Here is a 26,492-nt window from a genome sequence, read left to right as displayed (position 1 = left end):
AAAGAATGAAGGGCTGGAGACATGGCTCAGCAGTAAAGAGCACTGGCTGCTCTTTCAGAGGTCCTGAGTTCAATTCCCAGCAACCACATGGTGGCTCACAACCATCTGTAACAGGGATCCGATGCCCTCTTCAGGTGTGGATGAAGACAGTGACAGTGTACTCACATAGATAAAATAAATCTTAAAAAAAAAAAAAAAAAGAAAGAAAGAATCCCCAAAATTAGGGCAGTGATACAGGCTATCATCTTCCTTGAAGTGTCCAGTGCTTGAATCGTATTTTCCCTGGAGTCTCAAACTGGCTTAGAACTAACTGCTCTAGAGCGGGGGATAGCAAGTACAGGTGCCAAAGAATGTTGTTTTGTTTGTGGGTTTTTGCTTTTTAAAAGTTTACTGGTGGGGTTGGGGATTTGGCTCAGTGGTAGAGTGCTTGCCTAGCAAGAGCAAGGCCCTGGGTTTGGTCCCCAGCTCTGAAAGAAAAGAAAAAAAAAAAAAGAAAAAAAGTTTACTGGTTTTGAGACAGGGTCTCACCATGTAGCTCTAGCTGGAACTCACTATATAGACCAGGCTGGCCCTGAACTCAAGAGATCCATCCGCCTCAGCCCCCCGAGTGCTGGGACTAAAGGTGTGCACCAGCACCATCTGCTCCTGTGAGCTACTTCTGTGTATACACGGGTGCTAGGGATTGCGTTCAAGGCATGATGTGAGCACCTACCAGTGAGCTACACTCAGCCTGAATCAATGGATAATGGTATACCATCCCCTACTGTGTGTGTGTGCGCGCGCGTGCATGAGAGAGAGAGAGAGAGAGAGAGAGAGAGAGAGAGAGAGAGAGAGAGAGAGAGAGAGAGAGAGACTTCAGCAAGCAGGCTACACTAGCTGGTCCCAGTCTGTCTCCCCTTTCACCATTTCACCATCACTGGGTACAAACACCTACTGCCAAGATCAACTATGTGTGCTCTTAGGATCAAGCTCACATGCCCACACTTGAAAGCATCTGAGCTACTCCTCAGCCTGTGTCCACTATGCTTAATGATGGGGGAAACCCAAAGAATAATATTTCATGACAAATGAAAATAATTGGAAATTTTAATTACCTAAATATAAGTTTGAGATTCAGGCACACTTATTTTAGGTCTGTTTGAGTGAGGGTCTTCCTACAGAGCAGCCTTACACACATGCTCCTCCTGTCCTCGGCCTGCTGAGTGCTGGGACTAGGTGTGAGACGCTGCTTGGCTAGCCATGGCTAGCTGTTCATGTGCTCTCTATTGCTTTCAGCGTGTGAGCAGAAGTGAGTAGTGATGACAGCAAATGTGCCCATGTGACTAAAGCACTCACTATTTGGACCTTCCCAGAAAAGGCTCAACATCTTTGACTCAGGTAAGAGGGGGCTGAGATTGCTAGGGAGCCCATGGGGTCCCACTCAATGTGCTGCTGGGGGAACTTAGGAGCACTAAAGTTGACATCTAACTTAGTAAAAGGCTGGCTGGGACTGGTATATTTGCTGTGTAATTATAGTAATTGCCATGTATCCCACAGTGGGTGGAGTAGAGGCCCTGTACCCCATAGTTAACAACAGCATTTGGCCACTAGCTCCCAGTTCTAAGTGGCCTCCCACTATACACATTTGGTGTGTGATATGTGTCCCCCAAAATCCTTGGAACCACTGAGGCTGTAATCATGTCTCGTGCTCATCTTTGCAGGGTATTCAGTAAGCACTGAATATCTAAAGTCTAGTGTCCTTCCAGGGGGTTGAGACCTGGCATATTGTCCCAATAGCCACAATGATGCCCCTAGCATCAAGAGGGATACTCTTCCCTCAAGTATGGGCCCAGCCACAAAGGGTGAAGCTGGAATCTCGGTGGCACTGATGTCCAAGCTAGGGAGAGAATGACTCTTAGGTATTTTCTGGGTCAGGAGGTATCTGGGTAGGTTTTGGTTCAAACTATCACCCAGAAGGCCTTTGTGCTCAAGGGTGGGTGAGTTCTGTGTCCTGTTGTTTCTCACAGATACTTTGATTCTATGGCTTTCCAATATTGTATTCAAAGGCACAAGAACTTACAGACTAAGCTTCCCCCACCCCCATCCCCATCTTCTGACCATGGCCAAGATTCTTACTGTTTACTGATTAAGAAGTGCTTGCTGACTGGCTAGGATAAACCGGGGGAAGGAGGAGCCAAACACTACGATCTCTAGACACACAAGAGGCTAAGACATTGGGTATACAAGACTAAACGAAGAGTTCTGTCAGTCATGAGGTTCCTTTAGATCTACAGTGAAGGCAGGGTTGTCAGAACAGATAAAACAGACACCGCTTTATCCCACGTGAAGAGGGGCAGGAAGGGCACTTCTTACCCAGAGCTGGTCATCGTTCCCAGGAGGGCTCTTCTTGATAAAGGCCCCATAGTAGGTGGCAATATTGCGATGGTGAGAGTACTTCTTTAACATGTTGATTTCCTGTTTGATTTCTTCCTCCTCATCCTAGGTAAACAGGGAGGTGAGGCCTGAGCTCCTACAGATCCTTTTTTGATGTCAGCCCCATCCTTCCCATTTCCATTTCCTACCTCTGTGACATCCATGACCTTAATGGCAGCCAGCTGCCCAGTCTTGACGTGCCGCCCCTGCAAGACAGTCCAGTATGGAGGGTGTAGAAGGGTATTTGCTTACTTAGTAAAATAAGGAAGAGAAATTGATTCTGGGAAAAGCCATGTCTCTCGGTGTTTTTCGATCTTAGACTGTGTCCTTCACGTGGCTAGATGCCTCACTTGACAAAGCAGAAGGCAGGAGGGAGGCTCCTGAGCCATCACAGCTAGGGTAAAACTGCCCAGACATTTCTAGGCGATAAAGATAAAGCTCCACAAAGATGAAGGCCCCGAGACAGAACCTGAGGCGCAGCACAGATCACTGCTGAGTTCCATTCTCCCTGGAGGAGATTTTCACCAGACTGAAAGTTGGAACTTTCATATTCTGAAGAAGGATAGGCAGGGGCTAACCCTTTCCTTCATCTATGTAAGGTAAAATGATGCTTTCTTGGCTTAGCCACTCTAGGCAGAAGGCCTTTCCCTGGATCAATCTTATGCCCCAGGTGTCTTATGTTATCAGGGAAACTAGAGCTGAGTTTAGGCAAACAAAAGGGCCAGCTGATGCACGCCACCTCTTACTGGTATGTCTGTGTGTGTCACAGCTTCTCTGCCTCAATTCCTACCCCACCCACCTGCCCTTCTGTGATCCTTTGATAAGAACCTCCAATAGGGGGCAGGAGAGATGGCTCAGTGGCTAAGGGCACTGACCGATTTTCCAGGGGTCCTGAGTTCAATTCCTAGCACCCACACGGTGGCTCACAACCATCTGTAATGGGATCTGATGCCCTCTTCTGGTGTGTGTGAAGACAGAACACACACATTAAATAAATAAATATTTTTTGTTTTGTTTTAGATCAATGGCTTGAACAAAAAAATCCCCAGCTTCCTGAGAAGAAGTGCTCACAGGAAGGACATGGGCACTGCTACCCGAGTCGTGTCTTCTACAGCCACCACACGCACAGACACAGAGAAGCACAGCTCTCTGGATGGACAGCACTCCACGGGAGCTGGGCACTCTGTTCCCCACAACTCATGCTACAGAGGGAAATGGGAGGTGAAAGGCTAGCCGACCAGACAGGCAGGGGCATCTGTGGAAACGTCGGGAGCTGTCCTGAGACAAGGAAGCAGACTAAATGTTCCTGGGGGCAGCACCCACCCAATCCCCTCACTGATGTGACCACTTTACGTAGGGGAGGAGACCTGGCTCTCTGAGAGGGCTGAGCTGGCCAAGCTGAAAAGACTGATGGGGGGCGGGGGGCAGAGGAAATGCCACTTCTGTGGGGAGGAGAAGCAGCTCAAAAGCAGGAGGCTTGGGCTCCCTGACGTAAGCAGCTGCAGGAGGTCCCAAAGCTGCTTCCTCTCTGCAGGCCACCAGTGAGGTCCCATCAACCCCAAGTCTCCTTGTGAGCTTGGGAGGTGCTGACCCACAATTCTGTCATGATCTGTGAGTTTCCAGGTGAGCCCTGACACTCATGTCCCCACATGCTCTTCCTGCTTCCTACTCACAACTGCCAGCTGCAGACCGGCTCCTGCCACACCCAAAAGCACTTCTACACTTAGACGTCTTCCTTCTTCTTTCTGCTGCTGCTCTCTGCGGTGTGTGCTTTCCTCCTCCTCTGAGGGGTCCGCAGCCTCTGTCGTCTCCTGTAGCTTCCCTCAGATTGCCAGACCTAGAACTCCCCTTCCTCCATTCTTCTCAAGAGGCCCCCACAGGTTTGAAGGCTGTATTTTTGTCCCTGTCTCACCTTGTACACCTGTCCATAGGTTCCATTGCCAACCACCTCCACCAGCTCAAAGATTCCTGCAGGGTCCTGGGAGGAGGAAGAAGAAAGAGCAAGATGTCATCACTTCAGCAAGAGCTGTGATGCTGGAGAGGAAGAAGGTGTCAACAAGGATATGAGTGACAAGTGACAGAAGAGGCCACCACTTAGGGGACTGTGGAGAGCCCTAATGAATAGTTGGATGGGTTTCCTGGACAGTTCAGAGTTAACTGTATTCTAGAGTCAGGAGGGAACATGCAAGTCTGAGCCCAGGCGGCTTTTCAAAGACACACTCTTGATTCCTAACTCACTGACCTACAGATATGTTGTATGTATCTGTGTTCCCAACCACAAGTGAGGGTGCCCGAGATCACACTCCTGGGCTGGGCTAAACTTCCAGTGAGGTAATGCCCACAATGCGCTCAGACCCAGGCTGGCAGCGTGTGCCAGTAAGAGTTGAATATTATTGATACTGCTTTAAAGGTGGAGAGGAGGGGCTGGAGAGATGGCTCAGCAGTTATGAGCACTGGCTGCTCTTTCGAAGGCCTGGTTTCAATTCTCAGACCTACATGGCAGCTCACAACTGTAACTCGAGTTCCAGACATCCTCCAATGCCCTCACCTTAACACAGACATGCATACAGGCAAAACAACACATATGAAATAAAAATTTAAAAATGGGGTTGGGGGACAGAGATCAGGGCCATCATTTAGTCTCCCCTCCCTAGTCCTCTTAAAATAAGGGCCTCTGGTAAGACATGAATGCTTGGGACATATGAAGGATCCTCCACAAAAGGAGAGAGAAAGGGCCTCTCATTGCTGGACTGAACGCTGCCCTTCCTCCTTTTCCGAGCCACGCAGTACCAGGAGAAAGCCCATAGGGGACAAAGCTTCCAAAGATGCCCTCCTCCTGCTGGCTCACAGCAGGCAGCCTGGTCTCACAGGCACATCTGCCACCCTACCCTAAGGCCACCTAAACCAGCAGGCAGGACTGCTCCCCACCCCAAACTGAGAGGTGTGGCTGCAAGGTGAAGAGACTGGCCCCCAGTACCACTGCAGAAAGAGCAGGTCTGGCCCAATCCCTGCAGAGACCAAGGACACCAATGTGGTGTCAATTCTCAGTCTCAGTGCTGAACAGCCTAATGGTAAAAAACCTAAAAGTCCCCTCCCTGATTTTAAGAGCCAATGGAGGATTTCTGGAAACAAAAACATCCTGTTGTGGTAAAGGAATCTGCAGGGAAAGGGGTCTGGGCACAGAGACCATGAGACCCCTGCCCAGCACACTTTAGGAAATGTGTGCTGTGCTGCACTCTGTCCGTGCTCTCAGAGAGGAAGTGGAGGGCAGAAATAAGCCCTGGTTCCCTCACAGCAGAGATCACACGGCATCGCGATTACACATTTACTTGCTGGGAAACTCCCTGGAGGAAGTGCCTGAATTCTCCTTGTTCTTCAAATCTGTCCAGCATCTCAACAGACCTGGCACTCAGCAGCCTGAAGCACGATCCCCATCCTCCCGAGAATCTCACGGCAATGAAGGAGCCTCCTCCTAATCCTTGATTATAGATCTCATGTTGACATCAAGCATGTTACTTTCACTAGTTACAAAAAAAGTGCATGCATGACATGAAGCATAGGTCCTCATCTTCCACCTCGTTTGACACAGGATCCTGTCAGAGCGTGGACCGACTTTTAGGGTCTGCTCCATCTACCATGTGGGTCTTAGGGAGCAGAGCTGGGGTCATCAGGCTTGATAGGGAACAGCCTTTCCTCATGTCTCTGTGCTAAACATCCTAGCTGTATGTGACCTAAAACTCCAACATAGAGTCAGTGCAGGGTTTCTGAAGTTAAGAACATCCAGCTATACTGAAGGAGACTCACCAGACCAATCGATAAAAAAATCTTTAACAGGTCTAAGAAATCAACAGGGGGTTGGGGATTTAGCTCAGTGGTAGAGCACTTGCCTAGCAAGCGCAAGGCCCTGGGTTTGGCCCCAGCTCTGAAAAAAAAAAGAAAAAAAATAGAAATCAACAGGACTCAAAGGAAGTGAGCACTGGTGCTACCAGTTGGGGATGGAAGCAAATGAGGTCTGCCTGAACCTAAGAGCTACAAAGAATATGAAGTCGGATTGTCTAGCTGGAGTTCTAGATATGGAGGGTCAAAAAGAATACAGTTCCTTGAGGATCCTCCTGAAAGATGAGCTCATCCACTCTTAGTCTTCTAATACTGACTTGAGAGAAGTCTATTCTTGAACTCAACTTCAATTCTTTCAGCGAGGGAGTCAGGAAAACAGACAGACAGGCATGGTTTTTCTGAGTATGATGGCTTGCTATAAAGGCAGAGTGATATGCCACCTTAAGCTCAATTTACCACAACTTTTATTCAGAATGTCCAAGCGGCTCAAGAGTTGACGAAACCTGAGGATTTTGGAGGCTGGGTAAGTTTCCAGCCACGGATAAGGCAAGGCCGCAGTGTGTGAGCAGTGTGTAGCTGAGCTGTCAGGAGGCGTGGGAGCACAGGTCTACCCAGCAGTTCAAAATGAGGGTCCGATGAAGCGGCAGACACTCGGGAGTGAGAACTGGTGACAAAGTGTGAAGAGAAAGAGCTCAGGAAAGTAGAACAAAAGAAGCCAAGGCGACCCCTGAGGAACACAGGACAGACACTAGAGGATGGGCAGCCATGGAGGACAAAGCGGCAAGACAGAGCAGTCAGAGAACAATGCAGAGACCTCAGTGGCCTTAGCCTCTGAACGACCAGTGAGAGCTTCAAGGGAGCTGCACTCCTGGGAGCAGAAAGCAGAGAGTGGGGACTGGAGGAAATGGGAGGGTGAGGAAGTCAGGGCTCAGGGAGCCCTCCCATTAACAGCCTGAGAGCGGAAGAAGGAAATCAGATGACACCTAGAAGAGGCCATGGGTCAGACAAGTTTCTCAGAGTAGGCAGATCTCTCATACCCATGGATGGGAAAAAGACAAAAGGGGGGAAGAAAAGAATTGAGTTTAAATACATTTGTGTGTGTATAGAGGTCTGCCAGGCTTTGCTTGTTGTGGCTACTGTTTCTCTGGTATTTGTCAGGTAGATGGTCCACCTCCTGAGTGATATTCCCAGCTCAGGCGTATGTAAGCTTTTATTTCTGAATAAGTAAACATTGTTCTTTGCTTTGTAGTATTGGCAAAACCCAGTGGTGCCCAATCTTCTCGCTGCCAGATACCCAATGATCCAGATACCCAGATACCCAAGAACTTAGGCTCAACGTATGCATTGATTAGACAACAAAGTTAACCCTTCCAATACTCTCTGTCCTTGGTGACCTTCTTCAGAGGTGAAGAACCTCTATGAGGGCTGCAGTGCTACTGGAAAGACCTCAGATGGCCCTAGCTGGCCTGGCATGGCTTTGTGAGGACCTTTGTAGTCCTTCTGAGCCTCCTCTCAGGATGCTTGAGCTGTCTTCCCAGCTCTAATCTAGTCAGCCACCCAAGGAGAGAAGGACACTAAAGCCCAGGGGAGCAAATTCTGAGATTTGCTGAAGTCAGGAAGATGGCTAAGCAGGAAAAGATGCGTGCTGCACAGCCTTTGCCCACGTAGACACGGAGGAAGACCATCTGCACAAAGCTGTCCATGAACTCCACAACACACATCAGACTTACACACAAATAATGTCCTCTCCTGGCCTCTTGAGGGCTCCTAACTGTACCTGCATGTGGAACACATAAAACACCACACCACACCATCACACCACATCACACCACATCACACCACACCACACCACACCACACACACCTCTTTGAAAACAAAAAGGAAAATGAGAGAGTTCAGTGATACTCAGTAGCCTTGACAGCGATGGAGCTGTGGAAGCTTGTCTCCAGTTAGAGTGTGGACCTACACATGGTGGCATACATCTCTAGCCTCGGCTACCTAGGAGACCAAGGCAGGAAGATGAGTCAGAGCCTAGCCTGAGCGATACATACCCACAGATAAAACAGCAAGTAAGAAGCTAAGCAGAAGTGTAGCTCATGTGGTACGGATGCCTGCATGCAGGCCCAGGCTGTGGTCCCCAGCCCTGCACCTACCTAGTGAGCGATACACACCCGGAATCCAAGCACCCTAGTGGTGGTGCCAGGAAGATCCTAAGTTCAAGGTTATCATCAGCAACATAGTGAGTTCAGGGCTAACTGGGACACAATATATGACCCTGTCTCTGTGGCAGTTTAGTCTATTGCTATGTACTAATGCTAAACTCTGTACCTGAAGACTTACTAGTGATTTCTCAAGTTTACTAGCTTTTATTGTGCAAATCTTGTTCCTTAATTTAAAACTACTGGTTAAATAAAAATGGCTACAGCCAATTACTGCAGGGATTAGAGGTGGATGGGATCTGAGTTACTTGGTTAAGGGTGGAGAGAAGAGGAAGAGGCGGAATAAGGAGAGAGGAGAAAGCGCCACAGAGGTGATGTGCCACGAGCACATGGCCAGGAGAAACAGCAAGTATCTGGGGAGGTAACCAGGCCAGCAGCTAGGAAGTACATTAGGGGGTTCCACCAGGATTGTCAAGGCCAAATAAAACAACCCTAGTCTGAGTGAGTCGTCTCATTTATATGTAAGCTACTCAGGGGTAAGCTTAGCCTGGGTCTACTCCGTGTCTCACAATGGGGGACGGGTGCTTAGAGAGGTGGTTCAGTAATTACTGCATAAGCATCAGGACCTAGATTAGCTATCTAGCACCCACAAAGAAAGGTGGGTTTGGCAGTGCATGCCTTAGAGCCTGGGGACTGGTATCCCTAGAGCTTGGTGGCTATCCAGCCTAGCCAACCAGTGAGTCCCAGGTTTAGGAAGAGACTGTCTCAAAAAGTAAGGTGGGGAGATACTGAGATAACAGCTATGATGTTAATGTCCGTCCCCACAAGCACATGCATGACCATCCACAGACCACAACACAGACTCCTAGTGACCTACTGTTATGTCCATAGATCAGTGACTCTCTCAGCCCTCAGCCGAGCAACTTCTTCTGCAGCAGACCCACAACTGGATGACTTGTAGAGACTGTAGAATGCTCAAACACCACATACACCCCGCCACCCCAAAACTCAAGGGTCATTGAGGGAGAGGAGGCTATGACAAGGGAACTGTGGTTTCTAGATACATCAGCACACTGACACATATGAACTCACAATTATTGTGACAGCATGCACAAGACCTACACAGGCTCTAGCCAAAAATAAATTAAAAAAAAAAAAAAGCCCAGCCTGGAGGGGGGTTGTGGGCATGATGCTTCCCGGCACAGCCAAGGAGCTACTGGAAAGGAAAGGGAAGGCAAAGTCAGTTTTCTTTAAGGCCATGGCCTTATTTGAACAACACAAATTAGACTTTGAATTTTTTTAATTTTTTTTTTTTTTGGTTTTTTTTTTTCAGAGCTGGGGACCTGAACCCAGGGCCTTGCGCTTCCTAGGCAAGCGCTCTACCACTGAGCTAAATCCCCAACCCGAATTTTTTAATTTTTAAAATTGACAATTTTTGATTGTTTTGTTTTCTTAGAAAAAAACAAAGGAGGAGGAAACACAGCAAGTTCCAGAACAGCAGGGCTGTCCAGAGAAAGACCCTGTCTCAAAAGGGTGTGGGTTCAATTCCTAGCACCCGTCCAGCTCCAGGGTATCTGATGCCCTCTTCTGCCCTCTTCTGACCTCCCAGGCACCAGACAAGCAGCTGGTAGACATAGACACAGGTAAAACACTCATTAAAAAAAGAACGTGTAGAAGTAGGGAGATGGGAGTGGATCTGGGAGGAGTTGGAGGCAGTGGGAATATGACCGAAATGCATGGTAGGAAATTCCCAAAGAATAAGCATTAAAAAAAAGTTACTCCTGAAGCCTCTTATATGGCTCAGTAGGTAAAGACACACTTGCCTTGCCACGAAGTCTGATGACCTGCATTCAATTCCTGATCCACACAGTGGGAGAACCCACTCCCCCTCAGTTCTTCTTTCCTCTGACTGGATATCCGCACAGTGGCACACACACCCCACATTCCATGTGTGGTAGTGCGAATGCAAGTGGCCCCCATCGACTCGTATTTGGATTCCCGTTTCTCAATTGGTAGACTGTTTGAGAAGAATTAGGAGAAGTGGCCTTGTTACTGGAAGTGGGCTTCCAAAGCCCTTGCCAGACCCCAACTGGCTCTCTCTACCTGCACCACGCTCCCCATCATGCCGATCAGGTACTGACTCTATAAGGAAGACTCCAATATAAACGGTTCTTTTCACTCTGCTTTGGTCATGATGTTTCATCACAATAATAGAACAGAAACCAAGACAAATGCCAAGTAAATATGTATTAACACAGATGCACGGATGCACACACGCATCAGTCTATACCCCAGGCAGCACTTATTGTTCCTGTAAGGCTGAGCGCAAGGACAGTCTAAACCAGGCAATAAGCAGAGGATCTGAAGAGATGTTTCTTTAAAAATCTACACAGTAGCCAATAAACATATAGGAAATGCTTATCATCAGTCCTCATTAAGGAAAGCAAATAAAAAACACATCAGTTCACACCCATCAAAATGGCTGTAATGATCACTAGTTCACACCCATCGGAATGGCTGTAACCAAAGCCCCGTCAACAGAGGTTGGTGAAGACTATGAAGAAACTGGAACCCTCATATTGCAGGGAGGAGTGTGAAATGGTTCACCTCATTGGAAAACAACTTAAGCCAAGCATAGTGACACAATGGTACACTGCTCACGGATTACCCTGGCGGCCAACTCCCATACCCAGGGATTCACACTTTTAATTCCAGCACTGGGGAGGTAGAGGTAAGAAAACCTCTGTGAGCTCAGGGCTACACAGTGAGACCGTCTTTTTTAATTAAAAAAAAAAAAAAAAAGCGACTGAAATAATTCTGCAAATGTTATGCAGAATTCACTGCTATGCACACTCAAGATACCTGAAAAGCATATACAAGTCTGTATATGAAAAGCATATGGAAGTTTGCATATGAAAAGCATATACAAGTCTACATATTAAAAGCATACAGAAGTCTGCATATGAATGTCCACAGCAGCACTGTTCATAAACGTCCTAAAGCAGAACCAGCCAAAGGTCAATTGATAAATCTATCTACATAATAAAACAATGAGCCATTATTAAGAACAGTGGACTGGGGGTTGGGGATTTAGCTTAGTGGTAGGCGCTTGCCTAGCAAGTGCAAGGCCCTAGGTTGGGTCCCCAGCTCCGAAAAAAAAAAAAAAAAAAGAAAAAAAAAAAAAAAAAAAAAAGAACAGTGGACTGGAGACTGCAGCTAGACAAATCTTGAGACATATGTTTATGAGCCATGTGTGGCAGCTCGTGACTGCAACGCTCACTTGGGAAGCTGAGGCAAGAGGGCTATATGTAAGGTAAACTGAGCTACAGTTTGAAACCCTGCTAAAAAGAAAAGAAAAAATGTGTTTGTGAAAAAGACCAGTGATAGAAGGCCACATGTTTTCTGACTCTATTATATGTGTCATTATAAGAGGCAAATTCATAGATGGAAAATGATTGCCAAGGGCTTAACAAGGAGGGGAAGTGGAGAGTGACTGCTAATGAGAACAGTTTTATTTAGGGCTGATGAAAGTGTTCTGAAATTAGATGCAGTGATGATTACACAGATCTTGAATATACCAAAAGCCACTCTAAAATTACTAACTTACTTCTTTGAGACAGGGGTTTTATACGTAGCTTGGGCTGGTCTTGAATGTATTACACCCATGTAAAATACTTTCAAAAGCTAGTTTTTATGGCACGTGAATTCTATCTCAGAAAGGATTTAATGACCCTAGCCAGGCTTTAAGGCAGGGTGGTCAGAACTCTGAGTTCAAGGCCAGCCTTCTCTATAGAGTGAGTTCCAGAACAGCCAGGATTATGTAGAAAAACCCTGTCTCAAAAACAAACAAAATAAAACCACAAACAAAAATTATAATAATTACTGTAGACTGCCTACCACGATGCTCAACCAATTATTATTTACATCACTTGAAGAACACGACTCCACTACTGAGTGACCTAAGAAGTGTTTCTGATCAACACATACAAAAAGTCCCAAGTCAAACACAGAAAGCACACCTGTCGTCCTAGCGTTTGGGAGGCGGAGGCAGGAAGATCACAAGTTTAAGGTTATCCTCAGGTAAAAACCAGCCTTGACTACATGAGAAACCGGAGTGTTTTGACTTGACTACTTGACTACTACCCTGTCTCAGAAAAACAAAAACAAAACAAACAAACAAAACCCCATAATAACTCATGTAATTAAAAGTTAGGCAGTTTATTTAGAAGGGCAACGATGGCTCAGTAGAGGTATCTGGTCTGGTTCCCAGCACCTATACAGTAGCTCACAACCGTTTGTAACTCCAATTCCAGAGGATCCAACAGAGGCGAGAGGCATTAAATCCTCCTGGAGCCAGGTTCACAAGTGGTTGTGTACCACATGACTTGGGTGCTTCCAGAACGTGGGTCTTCTGGAAGAGCAGTATAAATGCTAACCCACTACGCTGTAATTGAAGCCACACTAGAAGTAATTTGAAAGCATTTGATTTGTTCCTGGTCAAACAGTGTAGAACTATAATCTCCTAAGAAGGCTTGGAGGGTCTGTGGCGGCAGCCATCTTCGAGTAACTCACCAAAATGATGAACACAAAGGGAAAGAGGAGAGGCAATCGGTAGGTGTTCTCTAGGCCTTTTAGGAAACATGGAGTTGTTCCTTTGGCCACACACATGTGAATCTACAAGAAGGGTGATATTGTGGACATCAAGGGAATGGGCACTGTTCATAAAGGAATGCCCTATACGTGTTACCATGGCAAAACCAGAAGAGTCTGCAACGTCACTTAGCATGCCGTGGGCCTCATTGTAAACAAGCAAGTTAAGGGCAAGATGCTAGCCAAGAAGATCAGTGTGCGGACTGAGCACATCAAGCCCTTGAAGAACAGAGACAGCTTCCTGAAGTGGGTGAAGGAGAACGATCAGAAGAAAAAGGACACCAGGGAGAAGGGCACCTGGATTTAGCTTAAGCGCCAGCCTGCGCCACCCAGAGAAGCCCACTGTGAGGACTAACGGAAAGGAGCCTGAGCTGCTGGAGCCCATTCCATACAGATTCACGGCCTAATGTGCAAAAGGAAATAAAGGACCCGACTGAAAAAAATAAATAAATAAAAAGAAGACTGGGAGGGAGGTACAACTGTCACCACCTCACAGTGAAGGAAGGGTAGAATGATTAAATCCATGCCCAGAGTTACACACAACTAGAAAAGGATGAAGCCAACATCAGAATCTAAGCCCAGGGCCTGTAGCATACTCTGGTTCACAGCTCCTGTCGTTTAAGAGATTGCGAGACCTGAGGAACTGGGTTCCTGATTGGACACTGCCAGTCCAAGACTGAGGGGAAATGTCAGCTAGGGCAAACTTACCCCTATGCATTCCAATCAGGGGAGAAGATAACAGAGAGAAAATGGAGTCAGGACTATTACTCAGGCCAAGGAAAGCAGGAACTGTCAAGGAACAGAGTACATGGACATCAAAACAGACATGGAGAGACATGGACATCAAAACAGACAGGGAGAGACAGGACAGGGCAGAGAGCTGCAGGAGTAAGTTTAGACTGCAGCCATCCACCCTGTGCTGTTTCCAAAAGTCCAGCACCATTTGTGGTCCATGGAATCATGCGTTACCGTTCTGGTGCTTAGCAAGATTCCAACAAGGTTCCCGACCTTAAGTAAAAACCACTGACCTCCCAAGGCAGTATGTGTTTGCAATCCCAATGCTTGGGAGTCTAAGGCAGGAGGATTTCAAGTTCAAAGCCAGTCAGAGCAAGGAAGCAAACTTTTTTTTTTCTTTTTTCCGGAGCTGGGGACCGAACCCAGGGCCTTGTGCTTGCTAGGCAAGTGCTCTACCACTGAGCTAAATCCCCAACCCCCCCAAACTTTTGTTATAAACAAAAAGACCCAATATTAACAGGCACTGTTCTGTTTTACATATGGCAACCAATTTAATCTTCAGATATACCCACAAGGTAGAGAGTTGTAGTATTCTCACGGATAATCTGGATTGTGAAGGTGTTGGGATGTGACAGCCAATCCTAAGCTGATGGCACTGTGTTATTGCCTGCCCAGAAACAAACTGCTCTAGCCCAGTCATTAGTGACACTTCTGCCAGAGCGCTCAGACCTGGGTAATAATTTACACATACCTCCCCCTGTGCCGGCTAGAGGATGCTGTGGTCTTTTTATTACTGTATAGCAGGGATGAGAAGGGGAGGGGAGTAAAACCATGTTCTTGCCCCGGTGTGGATTCCGTAGGTAACTGTACTGTCCAACTTTGATGGCCAGCTTTATAAACTCTTCCTGTAGCAAGGTATGCTATTTGGCTCTAAGGCTGTTGTCCTGTTAGCAGTAAGAATAAATTCATTTTAAAAAAAAGAATAAATTCATTTAATTTAAATTTAAATTGAATTGGGATTGGGGATTTAGCTCAGTGATAGAGCACTTGCCTAGTAAGGGCAAGGCCCTGGGTTAGGCCCTCAGCTCCAAAAAAAAAAAAGAAAAAAAAATTAAAATGAATCTAAGTCTTTGGTCTTTCCTAGTAGATTCAAAAGCCACAACAAAGGTGTTGTGTAACTCCTTAAACAGGAAGATAAACAACTCAAAATAACTTTAGGAAGTCCCCTCGAAACTGACTAGATTCATGAGGCCCCTCCCTGCCAGAGTAAGCAATAAAAGCTGAGTCCCTCAAAGACAAACTAAGCCAAGCTGCCAAGAAGATACCGAGGCTGCCTGGAACCCCAGAAACAGCTGGCTGTCGGGAAGAGGGTCAGACCTGGAACCCCAGAAACAGCTGGCTGTCGGGAGAGGGTCAGACCCGCTGTGTCACTTGGAAAGGACACTCTCCAACTTGCTGAGCCGCCTGCAGGCTGTCCAGTGTGCTCCAGGTTTCCAGTTTTTGTGAGCTGTCTGTCATTCATGCTAGGGTGGGCCTTGGTGATACAGTTGTCCTTGAGTCATTTCTACCCCTGTAAGGGACCCTCACCCATATTCCTGTAAGGAACCCCAATAAAGCTCACTGGTTCACCAACTTGGGCTAAGGTGGCATCTGTGCTTTGGTCTGTTATGGGCTCCCTATCTGGGGTAAGTTAAAAGTTTTGTCACATAACATGCGGTATGTGACTTGTTCAAGGCTGAAGCCCATGAAGTAGCAGAGGCAAGATTTAAGATTTAAAGGCACGTGGCTGCTTCCAGAGTCAACCATCCCTGTATGTGACCTGACCTGAGTAAGCTGGACGACACTTGCTATTCCACCTTACACAATTACGTTTCTCCTCCCCAGGAGAACAGGAGCCATTCAAGGACAGGATGAAGACAGCACTTAGGTGTTATACACAGAATGAGGGCTGGCCAGACTTGTGCCTGAATGAAACAGCATTGTCTTCCCTTCAGCGCTGAATCTGTGGCATATGCAAAACTACTTTGCTGTACAGTGAGCACGTCCAGTGAGGCTCTGGCTGCTGCTCCCGCCCTCTTACTAGTGCTTCTATGACTAAGCATTCATCATCTCATCCCTCACATACGCTAACGTTTCCACATATGGCCAGGTATGGCGGTGTATACCTTAAATCCCAGCTCTAAGGAGCTAGAGGCAAGCAACAACAATCCAGGTTTGAGGCCAGTTTGATCTACACAGTCAGCCCCTACTCAAAAGGGGACAACAGATGGACAGTCAACCTCTGGTATGAGTTGGGTATGGTGACATACCCCTGCAGTTCCAGCACTCAGGAGGCAGAGACAGGAAGACATTGAGTTTAAGCCTGGCTACAAGGGTTCAAGGTCAGCCTGGGCTATGTGAGACTTTGTCAAACAAAACAAAAACCATTTTTCTTTTGGAGACTATAAAAGGTAGCCTGAGGGCTAGTTACAAGTGATACATTGTAAAGGGTAAGACTGGAAGCAATACAGGATAGGATGCTACATCAGTCTTTTTGCTGATTCAGAGTCTTATAATACAGAAATTCTTATCTGTAATCCAGAGAAGCTGCTAGTATAGTAGAAAGATCTGGAACTATAAAATCTGGAGAAATTCCTTAGGAAAGAAACATTAAAAACAAGACAAGACAAAAAAGCCAAGTAGAAACAAGAGGACTGGTCTCACGTGTACTCCAAGCTCAGCAGTAATTACTCACTTAGCTGTGCCCAGCAGGCCATGCACCGCAGGCAGTGCCTCACCTCTCCCTGCCCCATGGGAACTGGGCCAGGAGGCGAAGCTGCCACAGGGTGTGGGAGGACTGGACAAGTCATGGCCAGCCAGCTGTGAGGCTGGAGGATGGGAACGCCCCCCACCCCCCTGCTCTCCTGCAGTCCAACCTCACTCACAGCCAACTTCGCCATGATGACCGACAGAACAGAAGATGAATAGACTTAGGGGAACTGTGATACAGAGGAGAAGAACCACGGTTGCACAGGAAGAGATTGGGAACTTGAGCTCTAAGATGAACAAGAGGTGGCACAAAGTCCCAAGCTGGGCACCTGGCTCACCCTGGAAGTCTATGCTACCATTTCAGAGGCTAGAGCAGGCGCCTGCCTCCATGCCTGAATGAAAACAATGGGCCTGTTACCTCAGCCCTTCTGTAATCTGGAAGGCCTGCACAAAGTGGGGTGGGATGGAGGATTATAAAGGCAGTGGCAGAGCGATAGGCAGCTCGGGCGAAGGGATCCATTCATTCATTCATTTATTCATTACTTATTCACTTTGCATCCCATTCATGCCCCCTCCCAGTCACCTCCTCCCACAATCCTTCCCCCACCCCTTCCCCTTCTCCTCTGAGCAGGTGGGGGCTCCCCTGGATATTCTCCCACCCTGGCACAAGTCTCTGCAAGGGTAGGTGCCTCCTGGGAGAAGGAGTTTTTGATCTCCTGTAACTCATAGGCTCCTTCAAAGCCACTGCAAGCATTAACTACTGAGCACTTGAGAGTGAGCCCTGTGCAAATGCAACTCTGAAATCCACCCCTCAGTTCCACCCTCACCGGATTACAACTTTAAACCACTATTATTGGGGGTGTCTGCAGCTATCACAGGAGCATCTAACATGGTTTCCCAACAGCTCATGGCCCACCAGACCACACACCTTTCTCAGTCCGGGCAGAAGTTTGGAGGGAGAGACAAGTGTTGTGGTAAAGCCGGGTAGTCTTTCACATCCTTCACTTAGCTATGAGTAATTAAGGATGTTGGAGAAGAAAGAAAAGCAGTGTGACAAAGACAGCAAGGAGCCTGTGCACAGGAGAGAAACCAGGAGCTTCGGGGGAGCTAGGACATACAAGAAAGTCTCACCCTGCCTTCATGCCTAAGCAGAGAGACATACAGCTCCAAGGACCCAAAGGAAATGTACAGTAAGACTCTAGCCTTCTCAACAGGTGGCCTGGGGGATCTGAGTGGGTCTTCATCTATCAACCTCAGAAGACATACAATATGACCTTGTTCCCACCCCAGATGGCTAAGTGTGGAAAGCAGGCCTCAGGCCAAAGCACTGGACAGGTTACATCCTTAGGGGAAAAGAAAGTGGATGGAGAAGGGCTCCCTAGAGGACCCCCTTTCAATGAGCCTGTACCTGAAGAAGGGAAGAGAGTGCATAAATGTTCTGAAGGCTAAAATTCTCATCAAACTCAGTATTCAGCACACCCACTTACGATTAACTAGCTCTCATGAAGCCTTCCAAAATTCAGGTTCCCAGATTTCCTCTCTGTGAAAAATGGACTCTCGACTCTATGGGCTTCCCTCTCACATTGGGAAACTTCATCAGCTCTCTCTGGATTCTGACTGAATACTGTAAAGTGCCAGTCCCTCCACGTATCCACATTCTGAAGTGTTTTGTTTTGTTTTTGTTTTTTAAGTAATCAAGTATGCTCTAGGAGTAGGGGAGAGGAAAAAAACCAAGATGGGTATTTACATAGAGGGCAAGGGTGGTGTAATGCATTCCTCCTAGGTCTGTAAGCCAGGAGGTATGAATCTCGTGTGCGCGTGCGCGCGCACGCACACACACACACACACACACACACACACACACACACGCGCGCGCGCACACACACACACGCAGATACATGGGGAAACAGAAACAAGTTAGAACAGAACACATCTATGAATACAAATGCCATTCTCATCAGAAATTAGTCAAAGCAAAGGCGCTCCCTGCCTGCTGCCAAAGATGTGGGGGAATCTCCCCTAATTCCACACTTTGGTTTTTACTCTCCCCATGCCTAGACTCCCCAGACTTTGCAGACTCAGAAGGGGCACCAAGATGGCTGCTTGCAATAATCTAGAGGTCTTTAGAAATGGTCCCACACTTGAGATCTACATGAGGAAGGCTTGTGGTACACCCAGGCAGTAGGGGAGGGAACAAAAGAGAAGGACCCAAAACTCAAGCAGCATGATAGGGTTCTAAAATGGCCGCAGGCAAGGCAAAGACAGATGGTCCCTTTCTGAGCTGGGGAAGTGGAGAAAGGGACAAGGAAAAAAATAAATACCATCAGTCAGTTATTTAAAAATAAACTGAAAAGCCCGAAAGATAAACAGCTTGCTTCTGAGGTTCCGCCTGCCTACAGAGCTTTCTAAGGGAAAACAGAGCTGCAGGCCAGGGAGACCAGGCTCCAGCCTCACGTCTGAAAGGGATGACCGTCCTCGGTCAGGAAATTCTCCAAGTCCTCTGGGCAGCTGAGGCGGTGTCTTAGCCTCTAGCCCTCCTTCCCAAGTGCCCTGAGTTAAGTAAAGGCCTTAGTTTTTAAAACGCAACAAGCTTTCCACACACTCAGTGTGTCCACAGTGAGGAGAGCTGGTTTATCATCCCATGGCTGCTGCCTTTCCCTTGTTACCCAGCTTCTGCAGTCACTGAAGTGACTTCATTTGTGCCTCAGACCTATAGAGAGCGGAGCAGATGAAAAAGCCAAGGCTCTTACAAGTGAAATGTCTGCCTAGCCCGATGCTTTTCCACCTTCCTAATGCTGAGACCCTTTAATACAGTTCCTCATGGTGTGGTGACCCCAACCATAACATTATTTTTGTGGCTACTTTATAATTGTAATTTTGCTACTGTTATGAATCATGTGTTTTCTGATGGTCTTAGGCACCCCTGTGAAAGGATCATTCAACACTCACACCACCGTTCCAAAGGAGTCGAGACCCACGGACTGAGAAGCTCTGGTCTCGAGTAAAGCCAGCACTGCGGCCAGTCTAGTGTTCTGAGGGCAATACTACACTGCTCCTGCTAGCTCTGTCCACTTGGTCTTATTTGTCATCCATGAGACAGAACGGCAGCTTCACACTTAGATGCCTTGTATCTGACCGTCATAGTGTGATTTAAGTGGAGACTTTCCAGTCAGTGAGATGGCTTAACAGGTAAAAGTGCTTGCCGCACACACCTGATGACCTCAATTTTAATTTGGGTTGTTTTTTTAGACATGGTTTCTCTGTGTAGCCCTGGTTGGCCTCAAACCCACAGAGATCTGCCTGTCTTTGCAGGAATTATTAAAGACATGTACCACCACCATCTGGTTGATGACCTGAATTTAATAGGCAAAAGCCCCTGACCTCCACATACTCACATGCAACAAATAAATTCACAATGCTTTAAATCACATGGAGCTTTGCCAGTACCCAAACACCAGGACAGGTGGGGAATTATTCTTTTTTTTTTTTTTTTGGTTCTTTTTTTCGGAGCTGGGGACCGAACCCAGGGCCTTGCGCTTCCTAGGTAAGCGCTCTACCACTGAGCTAAATCCCCAGCCCCGGGAATTATTCTATAAATGTGTGATTGGTACCCTGAAAGGGTAGCTGCAGGGCATTCTGGAAATGGGACAGTTGCAGTAGGTAGCCATGTTTAAATTGAAGTCTAGAGGGATGGTGCAGTAGTACTGAGACCCAGTAACGGCTGGGCCTCTGTCCTGCCTCCTTTCCACATAAGCAAGAGGCAAAGGGGCACCACGTAACACCATGCAGATTGTGTCACCTGCCTATAATCCCAGCACTCAGCAGGCAGGAGGATCAGAATCTCAAGACAATTCTTAGAAACACAGTGTAAGCCGGCCTGGGCTACCCAAGACCCTGTCTCTGGAGAAGGAGGGAGAAAAACAAGGTTCTCTAAAGGCATGGGGAGGTCATAGGTGAGTATAACCGGAAAGCAGATTTTTTTTTTAAAAGGAGGGGACCATTCTCATAGTTGGCAAAACCCAAGCAGTAACAAGAGAGTAATGCCCAAAGACCACAGGAACAGGAGGGCAGAAGAGATGAACTCAGACCTTCTGGAGAGCAGAGTTAAAGACGTGAGCAGCTGTGTCTGATGGTGCATGCCTGTCATCCCAGCTACTCAGGCAGTAAGAGAACACACACACACACACACACACACACACACACACACACACACACACACACACTCTCAAGGTCTGTGTGGGCAACTTGTAACCCGTCTCAAACAAGAATGGGGCTAGCAATGTGGCTGCATGAGGACAGAAGGCAAGCCCCTCCCCTTTGAGACATCGGAAGGTCCTAAAGCGTTAAGAAGCTGCTGAAAGGCAAGCCTTTGTAGCTGGTGCAGACAGGAAGTCAGACGAAGGAGCAATGATAGGTGAGCAGATCCTTTACCTCACACTGCCTTTCTCATCTACCCCTTCTCCTCTCACAAGAACTCACAGACGTAAAAACGTCTTCATGTCCATAACATGCTACAAATCTGCATGAGTCACCGTGAAGTATCGACCCCCACAGAACAGAGAAACTGTGGCAAGAGGTGGTTTTCTAAGACAGTTGATGTTTCTAGTATTTAGAGGGAAAAGGAGCAGCTTAGGAGAAAATGAAGATGAGAAGAACTGAGAAGATGCAGGGAGAGAGGAAGAGAGAAGGGGGAGGGAGAGACAGAGACAGACAGACGGGCGGATGGTTCTGTCCCAGTGGGGAGGGGCAGGCCTAGAAGCAGGAAGGAGGCAGGAGACACCAGGCCCATTCACTCTGGCAGATACCAAGTTAACGGAGGAGGACTACACCAGTAATCAGGGGTTGGGTAATAACAAGGCTTCTCCCTGCTCATTTTCAACTACAGCACAAACAAATCATTATACCTCATTGCCAGCCTCCTACTGTCGAATCAGGTGTCCACAGAGCCAAGGAAGAGACCTGTGTCATGTCCTAGCTCTATATTGCTTCTAATGGTCCAAGAAGTCCAACAGGATGCCATAAGAAAGGGTAAGAAAAAAGTTAAAGAAGTGAGCATCTGTGTCTGATGGCACACGCCTGTCATCCCAGACACACACACACACACACACACACACACACACACACACACACACACACGCTCAAGGCCTGTGTGGGCAAACTTGTGACCCTGTCTCAAACAAGAAGTGAAGGGGCTGGGGATGTAGTTCAATGGGAAAGCACTTGCCTACTAACACAGGAGGCCAGGGTTCGATCCCTAGCACCACTGGAGACAGAAAGATGAGGCCAGATGAGAAGAGCAGAAGGTGACGACCCCAACCTCTGACAGACAACAGCCTGCTGGAGGTTCTAGAGTGTTCAGAGGCCAACAAAGAAAACCAAAAATGAGCACAGAGGTGCCAGGCTGAGTCAGGGGAAGAAGAGCGGGTGGAGGGTAGGGACAGCAGGGTGTGGAGATTGACTGTCTGAATCACAAATTTAGAGAGGAAGGCCAGGGCTACTCTTTACAGGGTGGAGACCATGCATTCCCGGCTCCACCAAGAACCAACCCAGAAGGAATTGCAGCTAAAGGGAGATAGGTAAGGAGGAACTTCCTGACCAGCAGGGTAGCTCCAGCAGTTACCCAACTTTCCACCAGGCTGTCTCTCCGCTCTGCCTAAGAAACCCCCTCTGACTCCTCTCACACCCACTGTAAGAGTCAATTCAGTATTCACTCACCAAACAGCCATCAGCGGATAAAGGTGCTTGCTGGGAAAGCCTGGTAACCCGAAACACATGTGAAAGTGCAAGGAAAACAATGACTCTATAAAGTTGTCCTCAAACATCCTCATGTGTGTCATGGCACACATACTCCTGCACGTGTACACACACACACACACACACACACACACACACACACACACACACACACACACACACACACACACACCAATAAACATCTAGAGCCTAGGGCTGGGGATGTTCCTCATTTGGGAGTGTGCTTGCCTAACACGCATGAAGTCTAACACACATGAAGCATGCTCCATCCTCAGCATCTTAGAACACTGGAAGAAGTGGTACACACCTGTGCTCACAGCACTCAGGAGGTAAAGGCAGAGAGAGAAGTTCAAGGTCCCCCAGCGGCAGAACAAGTTAGAGTGAGCCTGTTCTTAAGTGGGAGCCGCAGCAGAGCATGGCTCTGCAGTTGGAAGTGCTTGTGGCAACCACAGTCTTCACGCTCACGATCACCTCCAACTCCAGCTCACGCTCACCATCATCTCCAACTCCAGCTTCAGGGCTTCCCAAACCCCTTTCTGACTGCAGGCTCCTAGTATGCATGAGATGCACAGACACGCATGCAGGCAAACACGGATGAAGTGGCTGGGAAAGGAGGGTGGCAGGGACTAGAGTGTGGCAGGTAATACCCAGAATAGAAAGAGCCCTCCCTCAGGGAGCTTACTGACAAGACATCCACTGAAGGAAGTTACAGTTTCACAGCTCTAAGCGCAAGAGAAAAAAAGGACTGAGGACTATTAGAAAGATCAATGAAAGACTGATAGGGAAGGAAGGCCAGCAAAGGACACGATAGTTAAGCTGAAGCCACAGGGGCAGTAAGTTAACCAAGCTGAGGCTATGGGGAGGGAGGACAAGGACTCCCAGGAAGGAGCCAGGGATCCTCACTACCCAACCCTGAGTCTGCAGCTTACACAAACTCTAGCATGTTTATACAGAAGCCCCGCCTTTCACATCCCAAGTGTAGCCCCACCAGACTGTCCCCTCGGGCTGAGTGCTTCCTCTGGGTGGGCCCACAGTGTTCACAAAAGCAGGCAGGGGCAGAGACTGCCCAGGGATTACTGGGAACCCTGACTCAGGGGCAAGTCTAACAGGAGTTTCGTGTTTGGATAAGATTTTTCAAGTCATTCTTTCTCTCAGGGACACTGGAAGACTTTCAGGAGCTGTTGGAGAGCTCCTGGACAAGCAAACTGGAGCCAGGGAACCAAGCTCTACAATTCCAGACCCACACCTGGGGCTGTGACTCATCACGGCTATTATGAAATCAATTGACTGGCTGGCTTTCTCCTTCTTAAAGAAAACACTAATCAGGAGAGAAAGTTAACTGAATTGTCCAAGATTCCCTCTTCCACAGGAGAAAGGGCTTCACAACTACCCCCTATCTAATAAGCATTTACCAGGCTAAGCACTTTCATTTAATACTCTCAACAGCCCTATTATATGGGTTTTGTTATCCTCATTTTACAAAGGATAAAAAATTAGGTGTGGAGTACTGGCTGTTTGCCAAAGATCACACAGTGATTAGCAGGGTTTAAAATCCAAGCCTGTTGTCAAGACCTGTGTGAAAAAAGGCTGCACCCATTCCAGCTCCTACCCCCAATCCTCAAAGCCCAAGTGAAAATTCTGTCTTTTAAAATCAATCCTCACTTGGATCTGTCTATTCTTTTCCCTTAGCACCACCCGTCTGGATCTGGATAGTCTTCGGGTATCAAGTATCCCAAGGTCACCTTCCTTTTACCTGTGTCTCTAGCACGAATGCTCCATCTCATGCCTATGCTCCAACACCATCCCTGCCTGAGATCTTCCCATGCCTCTCCAAGATCATTTTTCTCAACTCCTCCTTTGCCTGGCTTAACACACAGAGGAGTTTTTCCTCCAACAAAGAACACCGTGAGTCCCCATCTGGCTGATTTGTAAGTCTAAGTCAGTGGCACAGCCAACTGTAGTGTATACAGCTTTAGTCACAGCACTTGGGAAGCAGAGGCAGGTGGATTTCTATGAGAGCAAGGTCAATCAAGGGGACCCAGTGAGACCCTACCTAAAAACAAACAAACAAACACCTCATAATATGAACTCAGAGCTCAGAGTTAGGTTAGACAGGAAGGAGTTCTGGGTCTCAAGTCTGTTTCCACAGCTCTGGGCAAGAAACCAAGATACCGGGGCCCCACCCTGAGTGTAGTGAATCACCCCCTGGGCAGGGCCTGGCTATGCACAGGTGGTTTTGAATGAGTCTCTGACTGCAAGTCACTCAATCCCTAACCCCTCATTTTGCAGGTGAGGAAACCAAGTCCAGGAGAAACTTATGCTAGAGTTGGAATGGAGAGCCAGGTCTCCTGGCACTACATCCACCCCATGGAGCATGTTCAAAAGCAGCTATGGAAAGGTATATGAACAGGTCTCCAACTGGGAACTCTCTAAACATCAGTTTTACTCGAGGTCATGAAGCCAGGATAGGGCATCTGGGCAGGAGTAAAATGCTCACTGTTAACCTGCTGAACAGACTAGACCAAGGACCCCAGAATGACCGGCACACACAAACACTTCAAATATGTCAGGGACTGGGCAAGCCAACAAAGTTACTAAGCACACAAGTATCAGAAATCAGCTCTAACTTTAGAGCCTTGGGCCTCTGGTGCCACCTTCAAAAGTGTAAGGTGGCCAGTGGATGCTGCTTCAGACATAAGCAGTGAGGGCCCTCTTTGCTTTCACTAGGCATGGGGAAGGCAACGGCATACCAGACTACCGAGAAATATAAAAGAAAGGCAGGTTCTCAGGAAAGCAATAGAACATTTCTTCACTCAAACTTTGAGCAGTAGGCATGGGTAACCTCCATCCAAGAACGGCCTCAACTGATACCAGGCTGAGTGCATGCAGCCCCTAAGAACAGAGAAAGGGATTTTATAGAGCTCTTGGAGAGCTCCTGGACAAGCAAGCAGGAGCCACAAACCCTGGGACTCAAGCTCAGGACATGGACAGGCTTCTGACAGGCAGTTCCCAGGCAGTCCTAACCACTGCACTCCTGAGTTACTATTTCCAAAGTATGACCTACAGGCTTCTAGTGCCCGGCTCTTGACCTCCTGGGTAGTCAGCACTAAGCAGCAACTTCTTCCATTTTTGCTGGCTCACTTGAATAACCAAGCCTATCTCAGCTCTCTCTCGTGTTTCCACATCCCACTAAAAAATCAAATAATAAAGTGTTAGGTAGCACAGACAGGGGGAACTTAGATCAGCAGGGCCTACCTAAGTTCTAAGGTATCCAAAGCATTCCTGGGTCATGCTTTGGGTCTGTCCACTGGTGTGAACACCTCAGAGGAAGGCAGGGCCTGACTTCATTCTAAATTGTTCCAGTGGCACATGCACCCCACCCCTCATGCACAAATGCAGAAAGCTGCTACAATTTATTATCCTTCACCCTCTAAATGGTCTTCTTTCCAACTTCCTCGAAGGCAATGTTTTTTTTTTTTTTTTTTTTTTTTTCTTTTCTTTTTTTCGGAGCTGGGGACCGAACCCAGGGCCTTGCGCTTGCTAGGCAAGCGCTCTACCACTGAGCTAAATCCCCAACCCGAAGGCAATGTTTTTTTAAATATTTATTTATTTTATATATGTGACTACATTATCACTGTATTCAGACACATCAGAAGAAGGCATTGGGTCCCATTACAGACGGTTGTGAGCCACCATGTGGTTGCTGGGAATTGAACTCAGGACCTCTGGAAAAACAGTCAGTGCTTTTAACCACTGAGCCATCTCTCCAGTCCCAACACAGTGGTTCTTAACCTGCAGGTTGAGACTCCTTTGGGGCTGACCATTTCACAGGAGTCGCCTAAGATCATCAGAAAACAGACATTTATATTATGATTCAGTAGCAAAATTAGTTACAAAGTGGCAATGAAAATAATTTTATGGTTGGGGGACTGTATTAAAGGGTCACAGCACTAGGAAAGTGGAGAACCACTGCTTTCAACACATACCTTTCAAGCACAGGATGAAATGAAGTAAAAGGCTGGTGACAGATATGAGAACAACAAGGCCAGGAATTCCTGCAAGTTATGTGGTGCTGAATATGGAAACCACTTCTCTTCTTACTGCCCACCCAATCCTCTTATGGCCTAGATGCCCTTTCAGAGACCTGTCATTGCACAGAAGAGCCTGCAAGAAGGCCAACATTCCAAGTCAACAGTG

General features: G+C 47.5%; 1 protein-coding gene and 1 pseudogene across 1 annotated transcript in view; one reads left to right on the top strand and one right to left on the bottom strand.

Annotated features, from left to right (window-relative positions):
- Mink1 (misshapen like kinase 1) overlaps positions 1 to 26,492 on the bottom strand; it is a 52,580-nt gene that overhangs the window by 13,882 nt on the left and 12,206 nt on the right. The window contains exons 2-4 of the mRNA XM_032914444.1: positions 4,325 to 4,390; positions 2,562 to 2,618; positions 2,353 to 2,478 (exon numbers count right to left, since the gene is read on the bottom strand). Of these exons, the coding sequence (XP_032770335.1) occupies positions 2,353 to 2,478; positions 2,562 to 2,618; positions 4,325 to 4,390 (249 nt within the window). The remainder of the gene's footprint in view (positions 1 to 2,352; positions 2,479 to 2,561; positions 2,619 to 4,324; positions 4,391 to 26,492) is intronic.
- On the top strand, positions 12,985 to 13,465 carry LOC116910536 (annotated as a pseudogene).

The sequence above is a fragment of the Rattus rattus genome, chromosome 9 (assembly GCF_011064425.1).
Source record: "Rattus rattus isolate New Zealand chromosome 9, Rrattus_CSIRO_v1, whole genome shotgun sequence".
NCBI classification, from domain to species: Eukaryota; Metazoa; Chordata; class Mammalia; order Rodentia; family Muridae; genus Rattus; species Rattus rattus.
The sequence above is the reverse complement of the archived record's forward strand: the minus strand, read 5'-3'. Positions and strand labels throughout refer to the sequence as shown.